The sequence below is a fragment of the Macaca nemestrina genome, chromosome 18 (genome assembly GCF_043159975.1).
Source record: "Macaca nemestrina isolate mMacNem1 chromosome 18, mMacNem.hap1, whole genome shotgun sequence".
Classification (NCBI taxonomy): Eukaryota; Metazoa; Chordata; class Mammalia; order Primates; family Cercopithecidae; genus Macaca; species Macaca nemestrina.
This window is the reverse complement of record NC_092142.1, coordinates 16228527-16245919: the sequence shown is the minus strand read 5'-3', so window position 1 is coordinate 16245919 and position 17393 is coordinate 16228527. Positions and strand designations below refer to the sequence as shown.

General features: G+C 44.9%; 1 protein-coding gene across 1 annotated transcript in view; it reads right to left on the bottom strand.

The window, feature by feature from the left end:
• LOC105467714 (BOS complex subunit NOMO1) overlaps positions 1–17393 on the bottom strand; it is a 63728-nt gene that overhangs the window by 32559 nt on the left and 13776 nt on the right. The window contains exons 6-13 of the mRNA XM_011717374.2: positions 16174–16246; positions 12190–12342; positions 11169–11306; positions 10750–10839; positions 7448–7553; positions 7133–7283; positions 1612–1786; positions 85–226 (exon numbers count right to left, since the gene is read on the bottom strand). Coding sequence (XP_011715676.2) covers positions 85–226; positions 1612–1786; positions 7133–7283; positions 7448–7553; positions 10750–10839; positions 11169–11306; positions 12190–12342; positions 16174–16246 — 1028 coding nt within the window. The remainder of the gene's footprint in view (positions 1–84; positions 227–1611; positions 1787–7132; positions 7284–7447; positions 7554–10749; positions 10840–11168; positions 11307–12189; positions 12343–16173; positions 16247–17393) is intronic.

Genomic DNA, 17393 nt, shown 5'->3' with positions numbered 1-17393 from the left:
GCAAAAGGAAAAGTTTCCCAAATCCCACCCCTACCTGCTGACTTCTTTGAAACTACGTGTTCTTACTTTCCAGTGTTATCTTACCCAAACAAGAGACTTTCCCAGAAACGGATGCCAAGAACTGTACAAAGGCCACATCCATCACGGGCCTGTCGGTCACAGTAAGAGGAAACATCTGGGGTTTCAGTGTCAGCCCTGCTCTGGTCTCTGCCTCAGGAACCATCACCTGCAGAAACGTGGATGGAATGTTAGAGGCTGCATTCGGCGGGATCTTCCCCCTGACCTACAGGGCGCTAGAACATTCATCTGGGCCCACAGCTAAAGAGATTTTGAAGGCCAAAGGTTCATTTCCAGGCCGATTTTACAGTCACAACAAATCCATGAATAACTCATGTGAAGGAAACACAGTTCTACCCAGATGAGAAATTAGCCTCAACAGACCCACGTGTATGAACAAAAGTCTGTCTGGCCTAATTCTCCACAGGCACACAAAGCTGACTTGCCTAACTTACATACTAGAAACCAGTCTCTTTTACCGGCTTCGGATCACTCGTACTGTAAGCTCTGAACCTGTCAACACTATGTGGATGACACTTTGGTAGAATTAAGTCATTTTCTTCTTCCTATTGTCCTGTGTGCCTTTCATGGGCTAAGAAGAGGAACAGATGAAGGGAGCAGCGGCCAACTCTTTCATCCCTAGTAAAGATGACACTGCCCTTCCTTGGAAAAGTCCATCACGCTTCCGAAAGGGCTTCCAAAGGCTTGTCAATGTGGACATCTTCACAAGAAGCCAGCTACCATCTAATAAAGGCAGCTGTCAACCCACATGCCATGCTGTTCTGTGGAAGCAGGGAGAACGCAATCTCCTACCCGGTTTCCCACAGAGGGAGGGGCCCCACTCTGCCCTAGAGGAGAGCAGAGTCTAACAGGGAACCTTCCCGGCCCTCTCCCTTTGTGTTACTTTCTCTTCCACAGGGAGGAAGGGCAGCTGCTGATTTGATGGGTGAGAGCCCAGAGAAACAGTCTCTCCCCAAGGGCAGGGCCACTGCGCTGAAAGGCATGGTGGGCTGACCTCTGCTCTGTTCTGTCTCTTGCTTGCTTGGGCCAGCTGTGGCTTGGGCCTTTACCATGGTGATGAGACCACAGGCCAGAGCGTCTCCCCCTTCTCGGCCTGCTTGAATGGGTAAGTCGCATGGTCCCTGCCCAGCCATCTTGAAGTCAGGGCAAAGCAGGAAATGGGAAGCTCCATTTTGGCCTGGGGTCCCAGAAGCCACACACTATGGCCATTTTTGAGCTGCCATTAGTAGAGTTCATTTTTGGTCTCCTCTTGGACTCATCGATATTCTACAGCAGCCAGAAGCCTGAAGGTAGAGGAGTGACCGGCAGCCTGATACTAATAAACACCAAGACTAGGAAAAAGAGAGACAGACGGCATTATTTTGTAGCTGGATGCCTATCTGGCTCTACTCTACTGGTGCAGGCTTGTAAAGACTTAGAAACAAGAAGTTGGAAACTGGAATGCTCCTTCTCTAACCCCATTCTAGCTAATAACCCTTCTAAAAATCACTGCTTTTTCTCAAAACATTTTAAATGTAAAACAATGCATCGCACCTGAACTTTGTAAGTCCCTGGTTTTGCTTTAAAACAAAATGATCCATGAGCATCCGTCTCCACGGTGACCAAAGACTTGTCCTTGTCTTGAGATGACAGGACAACTTTGTATTTACTCATCTGCTTGACGGTGTCGGGGAAGCGAATGATTGATATCTGACCACAGACACTAAACCTGCAAAGAGAAGACCATTCATTCCAGCATGAGGACTCGATTATAACAGGAAAGGCTCTTATCAACCAAAAAAGACGCAGCCCTCTCCCAGCCCTTGTTCCTGAGAATAGTTTAATCTTAATGAAAAGACAGAATGCACTCCAGATGATTCTGGTTTTAAAAAGCAACCTTCAGAAAGAAGACTGGACCTTTTTCTACAGAACAGGGGCCCGTAGTGGGGCTGTTTGTGCGTTCTGGGTGACATCTGGCAATCCTCCACTGCAGAGGCAATTTTAAGAAAATCTGTAGATAATAAAAAACGTTTCAGGTAATTGGATCATTGACAGTGGAGCGGCCTTGGACTGAGAATGTGGGCTAGCCCTTAAAAGCAAGAGCTCTAAGCTGCCTAAGAAACTGTGGCATTAACCAGGCCATCAAATGAAGCAGGATTATCAAAGACGTCTTCCTTGCTTGTGATTATATATAATACATGGATGAAAGCAAACTGGGCTATTGGAACAGAAAAGATAATTAAGTTAAGTTAAAAAATACAGAGCTAAAATTGGACTCCTTGGGAGGTAGGAGCCACAAACGGAACTTATAACGGAAAATCCCTATTAAGGTAATGACTCAGATTTGAGATTCTAAATAAGGAGTAAGGTGTTGCAAGGCATCCCTTGAAAAACACATGAAAGGCACCTCTGCGAAGACCATCATCCTTGGAGTGCTGGTCTTCATTTCTGAAGCAGACGGTGAGTTAAAGTGTAATAGTACATCCTAGCTGGGGGTCACAGTTGTCTTTCCAACCGTTCATTTTAAAGGCTCTTCAAGAATCATTTTAGATAAAAATTAGTTACTTTTGACATAAAGATAATCAAGAATGTTGGATTCTGACAATTGGGGTACATTAAATGTTGGAACCACCACTCTGCCTCAAATAAAAAACAGTGGAAAACACAATGGAATGGTGGAAGATTGTGTATGTGAAATCTAGGAATCATGAAAAATACCGTCATTCCTTCAGAGTGAAGGGACTGCCCAGCTCTATGAGTTCACTATCTCCAGCATGGGTCAACAAACTACGACCCAAGGACCAAGTCAGGGCCCCCCTCCTGTTTGTGTATGAATTGCAAGCCAAGAAAAAGATTTTTACACTCTTAAGTGGTTAAAATTAAAAAAAAAAAAAAAAATCAAAAGGAAGATATTTCACGACATGTAAAAATTATATGAAATGCAAATTGTGGTGTCAAAAAATGTAGTTTTGTTGCACTCTGCCCATTCATTTACAAATTGTCTATCTCAGCTGTTGTCCTAGAGACCGTATGGCTCATGAAGTCTAAAATATTTATTCTCTGGCTCTCCACAGAGGAAGTGTGCCAATCCCGGACCTAGAATATGCATTTTGGTTCTCACATTCCCCTACTGTGAACTTTCAGAATAAAAGGATGCAAAGCAAACACTGATACAATCATTCCCAAGGACCTTTCATATTCTCTTGATTTGTGTACCTGTCCGGGGACCCATCGCCTTGTCTATTTCCTATCAAATCTCTTTGTCTCCCTAAGTTGTAAATATTTGAATCATAAGCTCTGTTTTAGCTCATATTCTTACTAAAAAGAAGTGCCTATTTCCCCTAAGCCTCTAATCTATACTGGCTTAGTTTGGAAAAATAAACCAACAGGGTGGTAGAAAAAGGTTCCGTTATACTGAAGCCCTTAAAAATTGATTTGTATCAATAAATTCTTTCAACAGGGTTTAATATCTATATGGACAAAAATAGGTAATATTGGTGGATATTGAGGTAACTCTATTTTCACAGTCATTTGGACAGAAGCCAAAGAGTTTGTTTTTCAAATTGAGTTTTTTTGGGTTTTTTTGTTTTAAAGGAAGATTAGGCACCATGGCTCAGCCTATAATTCCAGCACTTTGGGAAGTCAAGGAGGGTGGGTCACTCGAGGTCAGGAGTTCGAGACCAGCCTAGCCAACATGGCAAAACCCCATCCCTACTAAAAAATGTAAGAATTAGCCAGGTGTGGTGGAACGTGCTTGTAATCCCAGCTACTCAGGAGGCTGGGGCAGGAGAATCGCTTGAACCCGAGAGGCGGAGGCTGCAGAGAGCTGAGATGGTGCCACTTTGTACTCCAGCCCGGGCAATGGAGACTCTGTCTCAAAAAAAATAAAAAGGAAAAGAAATAGTAAGAAGTATCAGTGTGCTAAAAAGGCAAATGTACTATGTTGGCCAAAAAAAAAAGAGATTTTCCAAAAATGTTCAACAAATGCTGTTTTTCTTTCTTTGACCCAAACACTCTACTTTAAACGAGAAAATAAATATATTTCCTCCATCTCCGTGAACAGTGTCTCCTCCATCTACCCAGTGGCTCAAATAAGAAACCTGAAACCTCAACAGCACAGGCCTGTGGGTGTGTTCTCCATGTGACCTACCATATCCATCTACTCCTCGCTCCCTTGCCTGCCAGTCGCCTGGGCCCAGCCACCACCATATCTCCTCCAGACAACCACCACCGCCTCATATCTGGCCTCTCCATTCACACTATGGCTTTCCTCCAATCCATTCTCCACACAGCAGCCAGGAAGAAAAACAAACTTTTTAAAGTACCATGATCCCTATCATTCCCTTGCCAACTGACAACTATTTTTTTTCTTGAGACGGTGTCTCACCGTGTCGCCCAAGCTGGAGTGCAATGGCACAATCTCGGCTCACTGCAACCCCTGCCTCCCAGGTTCAAGCAATTCTCCTGCCTCAGCCTCCCGAGTTGCTGGGATTATAATAGGCGTGCACCACCATGCCCCGCCAACCTTTTGTCTGTTTAGTAGAGACCGGGTTTCACCATGCTGGCCAGGCTGGTCTCGAACTCCTGACCTTGTGATCCGCCTGCCTCAGCCTCCCAAAGTGCTGGGATCACAGGCGTGAGTCACCACACCCGGCCAACCAACTGACAACTCTTAACGGGTTTCCACTGCATTAGGGAGCAAAGCCCAACCCCAAAGTAGGGCTACAAGGCCCCAGAGCTCCCTGACCGTGCACCCACCTCCTCCAGCTGCAGAGACAGACTGCCTTTCAGGTCCTTCCTATCCTGTGCAGGCCTCTGAGCATGCTGCTCCTCTGCTAGGCAAGGTCCTTCTTTATCTACCTTTCAGTCTTTACTAAGGTCTCTGCAACCCAGAGAGCCTTGCAGAGCTCCCAGTCTAAATTAGCTCTTCTTGTAGCACCCTGGTCTCTTCCCTGCACAACACCTGCCATAATTTAGCATCACAAATGTATTGTCTTTTTTTAAAATCTTGTTACTTTATTTGTTAATTTTTATCTCTTTATTTATGTATTGTTAGACCAGGTTATGAGACTAGCTAATTTTTGTATTTTTGGTAGAGATGGTGTTTTGCCAAGTTGCCCAGGCAGGTCTCAAACTCCTGGGCTCAAGCAATCCACCCGCCTCTGCCTCCCGAAGTGCTGGGTTGGATTACAGGTGTGAGGCACCAAGCCTGGCCACAGATGTATTTGTCTTCAGTCTGTCTCCCTGGTAGGGTGAAAGCCCCATCTCTGGAACACTAGTTTGATTAATTATTAGGTACGAAGCATTTCTCAGTGCCTTATCTAGAGTAACTGCGCAAAGTGTTTATGGAAGGTGGGAAGCACTTAAATCCAAGAATTACTTTCTGAGGGTGATTTGCTTCCTTGTCCTCCATTCACCACTGGACTCCTTGACCTCTGCCTCCATCTGTCTACAGAAAAGAGTCACCGTGGCCTCCTCAGTGATCAAGCCAGCAAACTGTTCACCAGGGCTCAGCTCCCTGGACCTCCCTGTTGGACACTACCTCCTACCCCAAACTTAGCTTTCTTAGCTCCTATGACCTCACACTCCCTAGGTCCCCCTTGGGTCACCTGGCACTCTGTTTTTGACCTACTGTTCTTCTCATTCTACCTGTACATATTTGAGGTCCTGGCTGCCACCTGCAGCCAAATCTTCAGGATTTACCATCCATCCAAGCACCTATTGAAGAGCTCCACCTACTGGTCCTAGACCAACGTGGCCAAAACTGAACCTCATCACCTAACTGGCTCCTCTTTCTGTCCCCAGCCATCGCAGCTCTCAAGCTGGGCATCCTAAAGTATCTCATCAATCTGTCCTTGACTTCCCTACAAGGCAAGCCATTGTTGCCTCTGCTTACAGACCTCCTGTGCCCAAGTCCTGTCTGCTTCAAAGCCACTCTCCCCCATGCCATTGTTTTCAGAATGCCCTACTGAAAACAATGATCAAAGCTTGTTATCTTGATGCTCAAAACCGCTCATGGCCCCTTGGCCCCAGTGGGAGAAAGCCCCTATGCCCTGGTGGGGTGTGAGGAGGTGCTATGGGGTTGGCCTCATCACCTCCTTCACCTGCCAGTACATTCTGCTCCGGCAGCATGCAGTTTTACACCCGTAGCCACCTCATGCTGCTTTGAGACTGCCTGACTTTGCTCTTGCCGCGCTTCTCCCAAGCGGACCCTGCGTTCTCCTTCGAAGCTACTGTTTTGGGAGCGCCTGTCGTGTCTAAAGCTGTTCTGCAGGTGACATGCAGGTGAATCTGGGATCTGACCCCAAAGCCCGAGTTCTTGGCACTACACAATCTTGCTTCAGATGATGGTAAAACCACACGAATTCAACCACAAGATGTCCCTGCCTGTACTTATAGTACGATGAGTAACTACAAGCAGGAAGAACTATGCCAATGACCTGAAGCCTCTTCCAATAAGCTTTCTCAACCAACAATACCATCCTCTAAAATCTTCAGAGATTAAGCCGAGGGGTCCTGTGAAAGATCATGAAAGTCAGACATGAAAGATTTTTTAATTTCACGAGCTCATTTTAACTTGAAGCAAGGGACTTTTCAGTAAGCATCCAACATGTCAGTACCTTCAGTTTGTAAGATTTACAACTAATCTTTCTTGACTGGGCGTGGTGGCTCACACCTGTAATCCCAGCACTTTGGGAGGCTGAAGCAGATGGATAGCCTGAGGTTAGGAGTTTGAGACTAGCCTGGCCAACATATAGTGAAACCCCGTCTCTACTAAAAAATACAAAAATTAGCTGGGCGTGGTGGAGCACGCCGGTAGTCAAAGCTACTTGGGAAGCTGAGGCAGGAGAATTGCTTGAACCTGGGAGGCAGAGGTTGCAGTGAGTCAAGATGGCACCACCGCACTATAGCCTGGGCAACAGGGCAAGACTCTGTCTCTCAAAAAAAAAAAAAAAAGTACTAATCTTTCTTAAGTTCTTAAGCTCAGCAAAGACACACAGATCACAGGTCATTTTGTTTTACACTGGCTGCCAGCATAAACACTGGCACTTCCAAATCCACACAATAAGCTTACCCTGTTGCAATAATGTCAGCCAGCTGAGGTGTGTTCGGTGCAATTTTGATGGTGACCGTTTCAAAGTAGAGGTGCTCTTTCTGAGCGTGGATGGTGTATGTCCCTGTGGTTATGTTCTCAAGGCGGAATGAGCCATCAGCTTTTGTTTTAACTGTAAAACAAAAACACACGAACAGAAGATAAGCCAAAAACAGCTGTGTATCCTTACATGTACACCAGAATACTTGAGACCAAAAGCTGCCATGTTTTCATATAGTCATCGGTTCCTTTCCATTTCTCTCTGTGGTCCAGAAAGAGCGCTGGCCAGCAGCTCACCTTTGATTTGGTTATTCAAGGTGACAACTGCTTCTGGAACACCATCTCCTTCGGGTCCGTTCAAGACCCTCCCAGTGACGGAGAATCCCATGACGTGGAACACGGGCTAGAAAACAAAGAACAGGAAGAAGGTGCTCAAAGGTGCTCCTGTGCCAGAGCCACGAAGCCGCCTTCTGCTGCGCCGGCCATCGCCTACCGTGTCTGCTCCTGCCGCCCACCTCCCAACCCTCAGTCCCCCAGTCCTGTGTGCCAGCCGGGCTCCCTCTCACTTTACCCACATCTGTCTTCTCTGTTCTCTTCCCAACACACTGCTGAGTGTCAAACAACAGAAAAGGTCTAGAGACTTACTTTCCTAGTTAAAAGGTCACTGACTCAGGCTTCTAAAAGCCCTCCACCCTTAACTCTGTGCCCTCTCCTCCCCTCCAGATGCCCCCATTTTGGTGAACTACGTCTTCCTCCAGTCTCCCATGCACGCCCCAGCATCACTTTGGACGCCCCCTCCCTGCTCCTCCAGCATCCATCACTCCTGTGGATCCCACCTTTGCAAGGTCTTACATGCCCCCTCCTGTCTTTCCACCACGGCCTGAACACAGGTCCTTATGAAATCCACCTAGGCCGGGCGCAGTGGTTCACGCCTGTAATCCCAGCACTTTGGGAGGCCAAGGCAGGCGGATCACTTGAGGTCAAGAGTTCAAGACCAGCCTGGCCAACATGGTGAAGCCCTGTCTCCACTAAAAATACAAAAATTAGTCAGGTGTGGTGGCAGGAGCCTGTAATCCCAGCTCCTCGGGAGGCTGAGGCAGGAGAATCACTTGAACTCGGGAGGCGGAGGTTGCAGTGAGCCGAGATCGCTCCAGCCTGTGCGACACAGCAAGACTCTGTCTCAAAAAAAAAAGAAAAAAAGAAAAAAAAAGAAATCCACCTAGACCACCCTCCTCCATCCCCATCACTAACTCACACGTGGTCCCGTGCTCCGTGTCTGTGTCTGTGCCCCACTCGCCTGTGAGCAGCACACCTGTGCTTTCTCTGCAGTTACTGAGTTCCAGCCCTGATCTGTGTATCCTCAAGGTCACCACTGCTAACCTAGTTTAATATCTTCATCAAACTTACCAGTATCTGAAATGTCCTTGTTCGATTTCTTAGTTGTCTCCCTCCCACTAGCATGTTACCTCATGAAGACAGGGACCTTTTCTGTCTTAGTCACCTGGTACACAGCAGGCACTCAATAACTGACTCATGAATGAGTGAATGTGTGCATGCACGTGTGCAACAGCATCTGAGATGAAGCTTTAAATAATTAAATTACTTCCTTTTTATGCCGGTAGCCCTTCTTATTTTTATTTCTATTTTATTGTTTCAGCCAATGGTTTCTTAGTGATGGTCTCACATGACAGGTATTCCTTCTTGATCTTTCCAAAAAGACACGTTTCATTCCATCCATTACCTACTTATTAATTCACATATGTACTCAACAAATATTTTTACTGGGCACCTACTATGTGCCAGGTGCTGAATCACATGTTAGGAAAACAGTAAAGAATAAGACACTTAACGGTTCTTGACCTCAGGGAACTTACAGGGCCCCATTCCCTGAAATTCCATTCATCATTTTCAAAATCTGTATTTGGCTGTAATCTGGGAAGAGCTGTCTATTCTCACCGGCCCCCATCCTTCTCTCCAAGCCACATGAAGCAAAATAAAGGCTTCATCTTCTCACCCTTCTCTTTCCCCTCCACTGTACAGCGGAACGGTCAAACACATCACTGAAACTTAAAAAGCAGAGTCTGCACCCCACTGTGCATATGACCTAAAAGCCCGCTCCTGCCAGTTTAAGCTATTTTAACACAGTACTTTCCAATGTAATATAAAAAGAAAATGATTAAAATATAATTTCTTCAATAATTCTAACACTGGGTGGTCCACTTAGGAGAGGCTGTTATTTTCTTTTGGGATTTGCTCTAGCTAGCCAATTTTCTACAGTAACCATTTTCTACTTCTGTAACGAAAGAAGACATAAGTGAGATGAAAACTACATTTACCATCTATGTAAGGGTCTAGCCAGTTTATTAAGCCACGTATCACACTGCCCATTCCTACCACCACGGTCCAAGCTCTGCCAGTTCTCACCTGGTTTATGGCCATGGCATCCCAACTGGTCCCCCACTTCCACCCTGACACCCTGCAAACTCTCCTCAACACAGCTGCCAGAAGGATCACGCCGCTCCTCTGCTAGGAACCTTCCAGTGGCACCAATTCTCACCCAGAGTTATAGGCAAAGTGGCCCACCAGGCCCCGCACAATCTGCCCTGTCACCTCCCTGAACCTCTCTCTGCCTCCTCCTTCCTTGCTCATTCCCTCCACTCCAGCCACCCTGGCCTCCTTGGGGTGCCCCGAACTCTTCAGCACACTCCTGCCTCAGGACCTTTGCATGTGCTGTTCCCCCAGTCTTACACACTCTTCCTGCAGGAGTGAAGTATGGTTCTCTCGTTCTTTCCCTTCAGGTTGTTGCTCAAATGTCACCTTCACAGGGAGGACTTCTCAAAAACACCCTATGTACAACTGCAACCCCTGTCTCCACCCTGATACTGCACGATCTCCTTTCTTCCTTTATTTTTCTAGAGAACATTTATCACCTTCTACTGTACTTTCTAACTTATTCATCTATACATGTATGGACCCTTCCCATCATTAGAACATGAAGTCTATCCAGGTGCAGCGGCTCACACCTATAATCCCAACACTTTGGGAAGCCGAGGCAGGCAGATCACTTGAACCCAGGAGTTAGAGAACAGCCTTGGCAACATGGTGAAACCACATCTCTACAAAAAATACAAAAATTAGCTGGGCATGTTGGTACGCGCCTGTGGTCCCAACTACTCAAGAGGCTGAGGTGGAAGGATCACTTGAGCCCTGGAGGCAATGGTTGCAGTGAGCTGAGACCGCACCACTGCGCTCCAGCCTGAGCCACACAGTGAAACCCTGTCAAAAAAAAAAAAAATGAGGTCCACAGGGACAAGAATTTTTGCCTCTTTTGGTCACAGCTGTATCCCTAGTCCTGGAATGGTGCCTGAAATATATGTCACTGGCACTCAATAAATATATTTCACTGAATGGGGAGATTTAACTAGGAATCCAGTTCTCTACAATAAGGACATCATGTGCAAGAACATAATACCAGATTGCACTTTTTCCAACAGCCCTTCCAGAAAAAATAATCGATTTTTTTTAAACATGTTTGCAACACCTGTGCCTAGGGATGGGAACTCAAACACCTGTCCCTCCAGAAGACAGGAAAGCCTTACCTCGATTTTCAGGCTGTCGTGCTCCACTGTGAAGTCAAGTCTGGAAGGCGCCACATCAAAGGTAATCCTCTCCCCTCGATAGAACGGAATCTGGAAGGAAGAGTCTGTTAATCACTAAGAACCACGAACATGATCAATCAGCAATATTAATACTCGATCTAGCAGCCCACAAATGACAAGGGGTTCAAGACAAGCCAAGAGAAATGCTCATCATAACTATTGCAGATTTGAAAAGAGGAAGCCTTGCCCTTTTGGTAGCTATTACTAAGGGGTGAGTGTCTCATCTTAAGTTACTTCTTAACAGCATTTACAGAGAACTGCAGGCCAACCATCTTTTCCTTTAACACCCAAACAGCATTGGCTTTTACTGTGTCATGAGAGTCCCAGACATAGACAGAACGGAAATCTGCTTCACTCACCACCGTGTAGCCCCCACTTGGCAAGGAGTAGAAGGAGAACGAGCCATCTTCTCTGGAGACCGTGTAGCACAAATACACCAGACTCTCGTCTTGGTGCTGGAACCCAGGCACTGGTGAGACATTGCAGCCCAGGACATCCTATGCCGGGGGAAAAAAAAGACAAGACTTCCTTTTCCATTTACATGTTCTGAACATCGTCAATTAGCCACATCATAGGAAAATTTCTGTAAGTTTCATGTCAATATATGTATTTCTGAAATCTAAGACACATTAATACAGATAAAAGGAACAAAAATCTTGACATTCAAGTTGTAAAGTTAAAAACTGCCACTGTCTTCTCAGGAAAAATGACATGACTGTCCTTCCTTATAATGGGTCACCATTCTCCAAATAAGGAAACGGAGGCTCAGGAAGGTAATGTGACTGGCCCAGGGTCGCACAGCTAGGAAGAGGCATTTGTTTAAACCTGAGATTTGTTTAAACCCAGGTCTGATTTCAAAGCCTTTGTACCTTCCATCACATACCACTGCCTCTCAGTGTAGATGTGCAATGTCTTGTGAGTCAACAGAGACACATGATATTCTTGTTTTTTTTTTTTTTTTTTGAGATAGTCTCACTCTGTCACCCAGGCTGGAGCGCAGTGGTACGATCTCGGCTCACTATAACCTCCACCTCCCGGGTTTAAGCAATTCTGCTGCCTCAGCCTCCCGCGCAGCTGGGACTACAGGCATGTGCCAACACGCCGGCAAATTTTTTTGTATTTTTAGTAGAGGCAGGGTTTCATAATGTTGGCCAGGCTGGTCTAAAACTCCTGACCTCAAGTGATCCACCCGCCTTGGCCTCCCAAAGTGCTGGGATTACAGGCCTGAGCCATCACACCCGGCCTGAGACACATGATATTCTTAAGTGTTAAAATGATAAATCAACCCAGACCTGCATTTATTAAAACAGTATGTTCTGGTCTGTAATCCCTCACCCTCCTACCCTTCACACCATCTCCTTTATTCTTTTCTTTGCTTACCTCTTTAGTTACTAAGGAAGAAAAGAGAAGAAACTTCACCCCTTTCATGGGCTCCCCATCACTTCGGACAGAGCCAGACACATTGTAGCCAGCAACTATGAGGGGACTGGCCGCATTGGCATTGGAGTTGGTTACACGCACTGTGGTGCTTGCCTATAACAGAAAAAGATTTTAACTGGTGAAAAAAATAAACACTTGCAAAGTGTCTAACAACATGAGGACATGCTAAAGCTAAAATATTAACTGGGAAACGTAATCCATCAAATTGCTTATTCAGTATGATCACTTTTTTTTTTTTTTTTTGAGATGGAGTCTCTGTCGCACAGGCTTGAGTGCAATGCGGCAACCTCGGCTCACTGCAACCTCTGCCTCCTGGGTTCAAGCGATTCTCCCGCCTCAGCCTCCCAAATAGCGGGGATTACAAGCGCCCGCCACCATGCCTGGCTAATTTTTGTATTTTTAGTAGAGACGGGGTTTCACCATGTTGGCCAGGCTGTTCTTGAACTCCTGACCTCAGGTGATCCACCCGCCTCAGTCTCCCAAAGTGCTGGGATTATAGGCGTGAGCCTCCGCGCCTGGCCCATTACTATTTTTCAATGCCCAAAATGAAGTGAAAGGAAATGTGGCAAAATGTAAATGATAATGATTTTATCTATACGGTGGTATTTTACTTGTATACTTTTCCACCTTCCAACATTTCTTTTTTTTTTACTTTTTTTTTTTTTTTTTTTTTGAGACGGAGTCTCGCTCTGTCGCCCAGGCTGGAGTGCAGTGGCGCAATCTCGGCTCACTGTAAGCTCCACCTCCCAGGTTCACGCCATTCTCCTGCCTCAGCCTCCCGAGTAGCTGGGACTACAGGCGCCCACAACCGCGCCCGGCTAATTTTTTTTTGTATTTTTAGTAGAGACGGGGTTTCACCGTGGTCTCGATCTCCTGACCTTGTGATCCGCCCGCCTCGGCCTCCCAAAGTGCTGGGATTACAGGCGTGAGCCACCGCGCCCGGCGGTTCCACCTTCCAACATTTCTAACTTTGTTTCCACTGCTTTATATTCCTCTATATGTTCCAATTTTTTTTTAATGAGCGTATTTTGCTTTTTTTTAATGAGCGTATTTTGCTTTTTTTCGATGTTTAATGATATACAGTGTTAACTGAAGATCAGCCTAAAGCTGCCTCCTTACATACTTTAAGTTTGGCCTAAAGGTTTCTCTGTACATAGTGCCAAGTCTCAGCCAATTGCAGCAGCCATCCTTCAACTACTCACAGGCGGCCAACTGTTCAAACCATGTGCAAATAAGACAAACGTCCAGCTGTAACCAATCCAACTGTTTCTGTCCCTCACTTCCGCTTTCTGTCCATCACTTTCTTTTTCTGTCCATAATCCCTTTGCAATCACACAACAGTGCCACAGTCGCTGTAAACCTATTCTGGCTCAGGAGGCTGCCCAATTGACAAACTGTTCTGTGCTCAATTAAACTCTGTTTAATTTGTCCTAAGTTGTTCTTTTCACAATATGTGTATATTTTTAAACATTTTTGTTAAGGTACAATTTACACAAAGAAAAGTGTGCATACTCTAAGCACACAGCACAGGGCTTGTCACAAGCTGGGCACTGGTTACCCGGCAGAATAAATAGCACCAGCAAGCCAGAAGTGCCCCTCACACTTGCTTCCGGTCACTAACCCCTGGAGGAGGATAAACATTATCTCGACTTCTAACAACATGCTTTACTTTAAAATCCCAATCTCATATTAATACACTCAGATTCTTCTATGCAGACAATTAAGAAACAATGTAAACCTTAAAATCTCTTCTATTTATAAATGTATAAGCCCTTTCATTTCAATTTTTTTTTTTTTTTTGAGACGGAGTCTCACTCTGTCACCCAGGCTGAAGTGCAGTGGTGCAATCTTGGCTCACTGCTACCTCCACCTCCCAGGTTCAAGTAATTCTCCTGCCTCAGCCACCCGAGTAGCTGGGATTACAGGCGCGTGCCACCATTCCTGGCTAATTTTTTTGTATTTTTAGTAGAGATGCGGTTCCACTATGTTGGCCAGGCTGGTCTCGAACTCCTGACCTCAAGTGATCCGCCCACCCAGCCTCCCAAAGTGCTGGAATGACAGGCATGAGTAACTGCGCCCAGCCTGGAATAAAATATTTTTAAAGGTTGCTGCAGAAGAGAAAAACCCCCAGAACCAAAAGTCCTCAACAGTAAGAAGAGACACCTAGGTGTGAAACATCATCAATTATAAATGCATAAAACCTACAGAGTAAAAAAATAATAAAACCCATAGGGTAGAAGCTGAAATACTGATTCCGATGCTTCTTTAGCAAAAATGAGATACAGCTTCTATACTAACACAGAAGCTAACACGTCAAGATGTCCCTTAATCTGATTTTAATTTGGTCTTTCACAGCTATTACAGAACCTCACCTAGTAGGTGGAGTTCTTTTGATCATGGACTATAAACTATTTCAGCAAATAAAGCAAGATATGCTAAAGAACACTTATATACCTTCTAACCAACTAAAGAAATTAAATTAAAAAAAATTCAAGATGATGGCATACCCCCAAGTCCCCCTCCTCCTTTTTCTCTAGAAGTCAGTATCATTTTGAACAGTGTCTGCTATTCCCATGTATGTCTTCGTAATTTTTCGACATAAGACTGTATCCTCCCTGTTCCTACTAAAAACAAAAAATTAACTGGACATGGTGGCAGGCACCTGTAATCCCAGCTACTCAGAAGGCTGAGGCAGGAGAATCGCTTGAACCTGGGAGGCAGAGGTTGCAATGAGCCGAGATCGCACCACTGCACTCCGGCCTGGGCAACAAGAAGAACAAGACTCCATCTCAAAAAAAAAAAAAAAAAAAAAAAAAAAAAGACTGTATCCTTAGCGGCACACGCCTGCAGTTCCAGATCCTTGGGAGGCCAGGGTGGAAGGATCGCTGAAGGCCAAGAACCAGAGGCTGCAATGAGCCACAAATATGTCACTGTACTCTAGACTGGGCAACAGAGCAAGATCCTGTTGCAAAAAAAAAAAAAAAAAAAAGACTGTATCTGGCCGAATGCACTGGTTTACGCCTGTAATCCCGCCATTTTGACAGCCCGAGGCTGGTGGATCATTCGAGGCCAGGAGTTTGAGACCAGCCTGGCCAACATGGCAAAATCCCACCTATACTAAAAATACAAAAATTAGCTGGGCGTGGTGGTGCATCTCTGTAATTGAGCTGCTCAGGAGACTGAAGCAGGAGACTCGCTTGGACACAGGAGGCTGAGGCTGCAATGAGCCAAGATCACACCACTGAACTCCAGCCTGGGCAACAGAGTGAGACTCCGTCTTAAAAAAAGAAAAAAAAAAAAAAAAAAGACTATATCCATAAATGATGTTATCACAAGTATTTAAAATCCTATTTCCTTCAACTCTGTTTTTAAATGTAGTTACATTGATATATGTAGCTCTGGTTCATTCATTACTGCTGACGTACAGCAGCCTACTGTATGATGGAACCCCAATCCATTCTTCTCTTAAAAGGCATTTAGGTTGTTTACAATATTTTGCTATTACAAACAAAGCTGCAATAAACATTCTTATACATTCTCCTTGGGCACATGTACCACAGTTTCTAGAATGTTTAGTATATTTACAGATTTCTGTTTCAGGCTGAAAAAAGAACAACAAATAAATCTCATCAGGGCCTTCTGTTGTTGATTTAGTTTAAAATAGCTATAGTTAATAAAACAGATCTATTTCACAGCAGGAAGACAACACTGTCACCTAAAACTGAAACCAGCACAAGCAACATCTGCTACAGTGAGGAGTTGCACCTTATAAATAACCACCAAACTAATCAACGGCACCATTGGTTCTTCATCTAGTCCTGGAAAAACCATAAATTCTTTTCATATCCTAAATTGAAAAGCCCTACATTTGTCCCAAGACCAGCATATTATTGGCATGGCTACAGACGTAGCCGTCACACTCACCTCTTTCAACGCCCAGGTTGGATGAGTCGCGAGGATTTCATAATCTCCAGGCAGAACTTTAAAAAATGCAAACCTAAGAAATACAAAATAACCATTTAGCTTTCTCCAAACAACCCAAGTATTTCTAATTTTATGACTAATGTACTTTTATGACAAGAAAATAATGTTAGAATTATTGCAAGCTTGCCATTAGCTTGTTAAATGAGCATGAATGAAATTCAATCCTTCACTGTGCAAATCTGCATCAAAGAGCACTTATTGAGCACTTAATGTGTGCCAAGAGGGGTGCTCCACGTGCTGACAGGAAGGAGGAGGGCTTACATCTCCCTTAATCTCAAGGATTTCTGGCATAAAACCAGTCCTTGTAGCACAGCAGTGATCAGTCACAGAACATTCGACTGGGTTTGACAGAGGTGACAGGCGTGAACTGACAAGGAGAAGGGGACAGAAGTGTCCAAGGGAACATGTGGGAAGGGAGAAGTGGGATGAAAAGAACAGAACAGATGCACAGGCTGAGGGGGACGCTGACACAAGATGATGCCAATGACACAGGGTGGGGTAAACCATGACAAGCTTTGAATCCCACAAAAAAGCCTTTAGAGAAACACAGATAAGCCATTCTGAGTTTCTGCACAAAGCAACTGAGATAAGAAACCAGCAGCTGATGAAAATACTCTCCTAGCCATAGGCAGACTAACACCAGAGTGAGCAGAGCTAAGGCTGGAAATGCTGCTGCCAGTATGCTAACATGTTTATCCCTTCAAATTTGTAAGGCAACTGACAAATTAGAAGGCTAATTCCAGTGAAATGAACTAGAAAACGCATTTGATTTCTTCTTCTGTGGTATTTTATTGTATCAAATCTTGCCTGTAATAACTGGATAGGGCTTGGAAATCATGTTACTATCAAGTATTGGTAAGACTGAGTTTCTATTTCATTTTCATAACAGCCCAGTGCTACAAGTTTCACTGTTTCAGTCAGTGCAGTTGAAAGGTATTCAGAAGGCTCAAGACACTATTTTTTTCTAGTAAGGTCAACACCAAACTACTAGCCCAGGAAAAAAAAAAAAAAAATACAGCTCCATATTCCTGCTACACACCAGGGCTGGAGAGGCACCAGTCAAGCAGAAGTAAATGTTATTTCAAAATGAAAAGTAGTTTCAACAATAGTAACCTTAAAATTGAATAACTTACTGACAGACTCATTATAAACTTCTATTT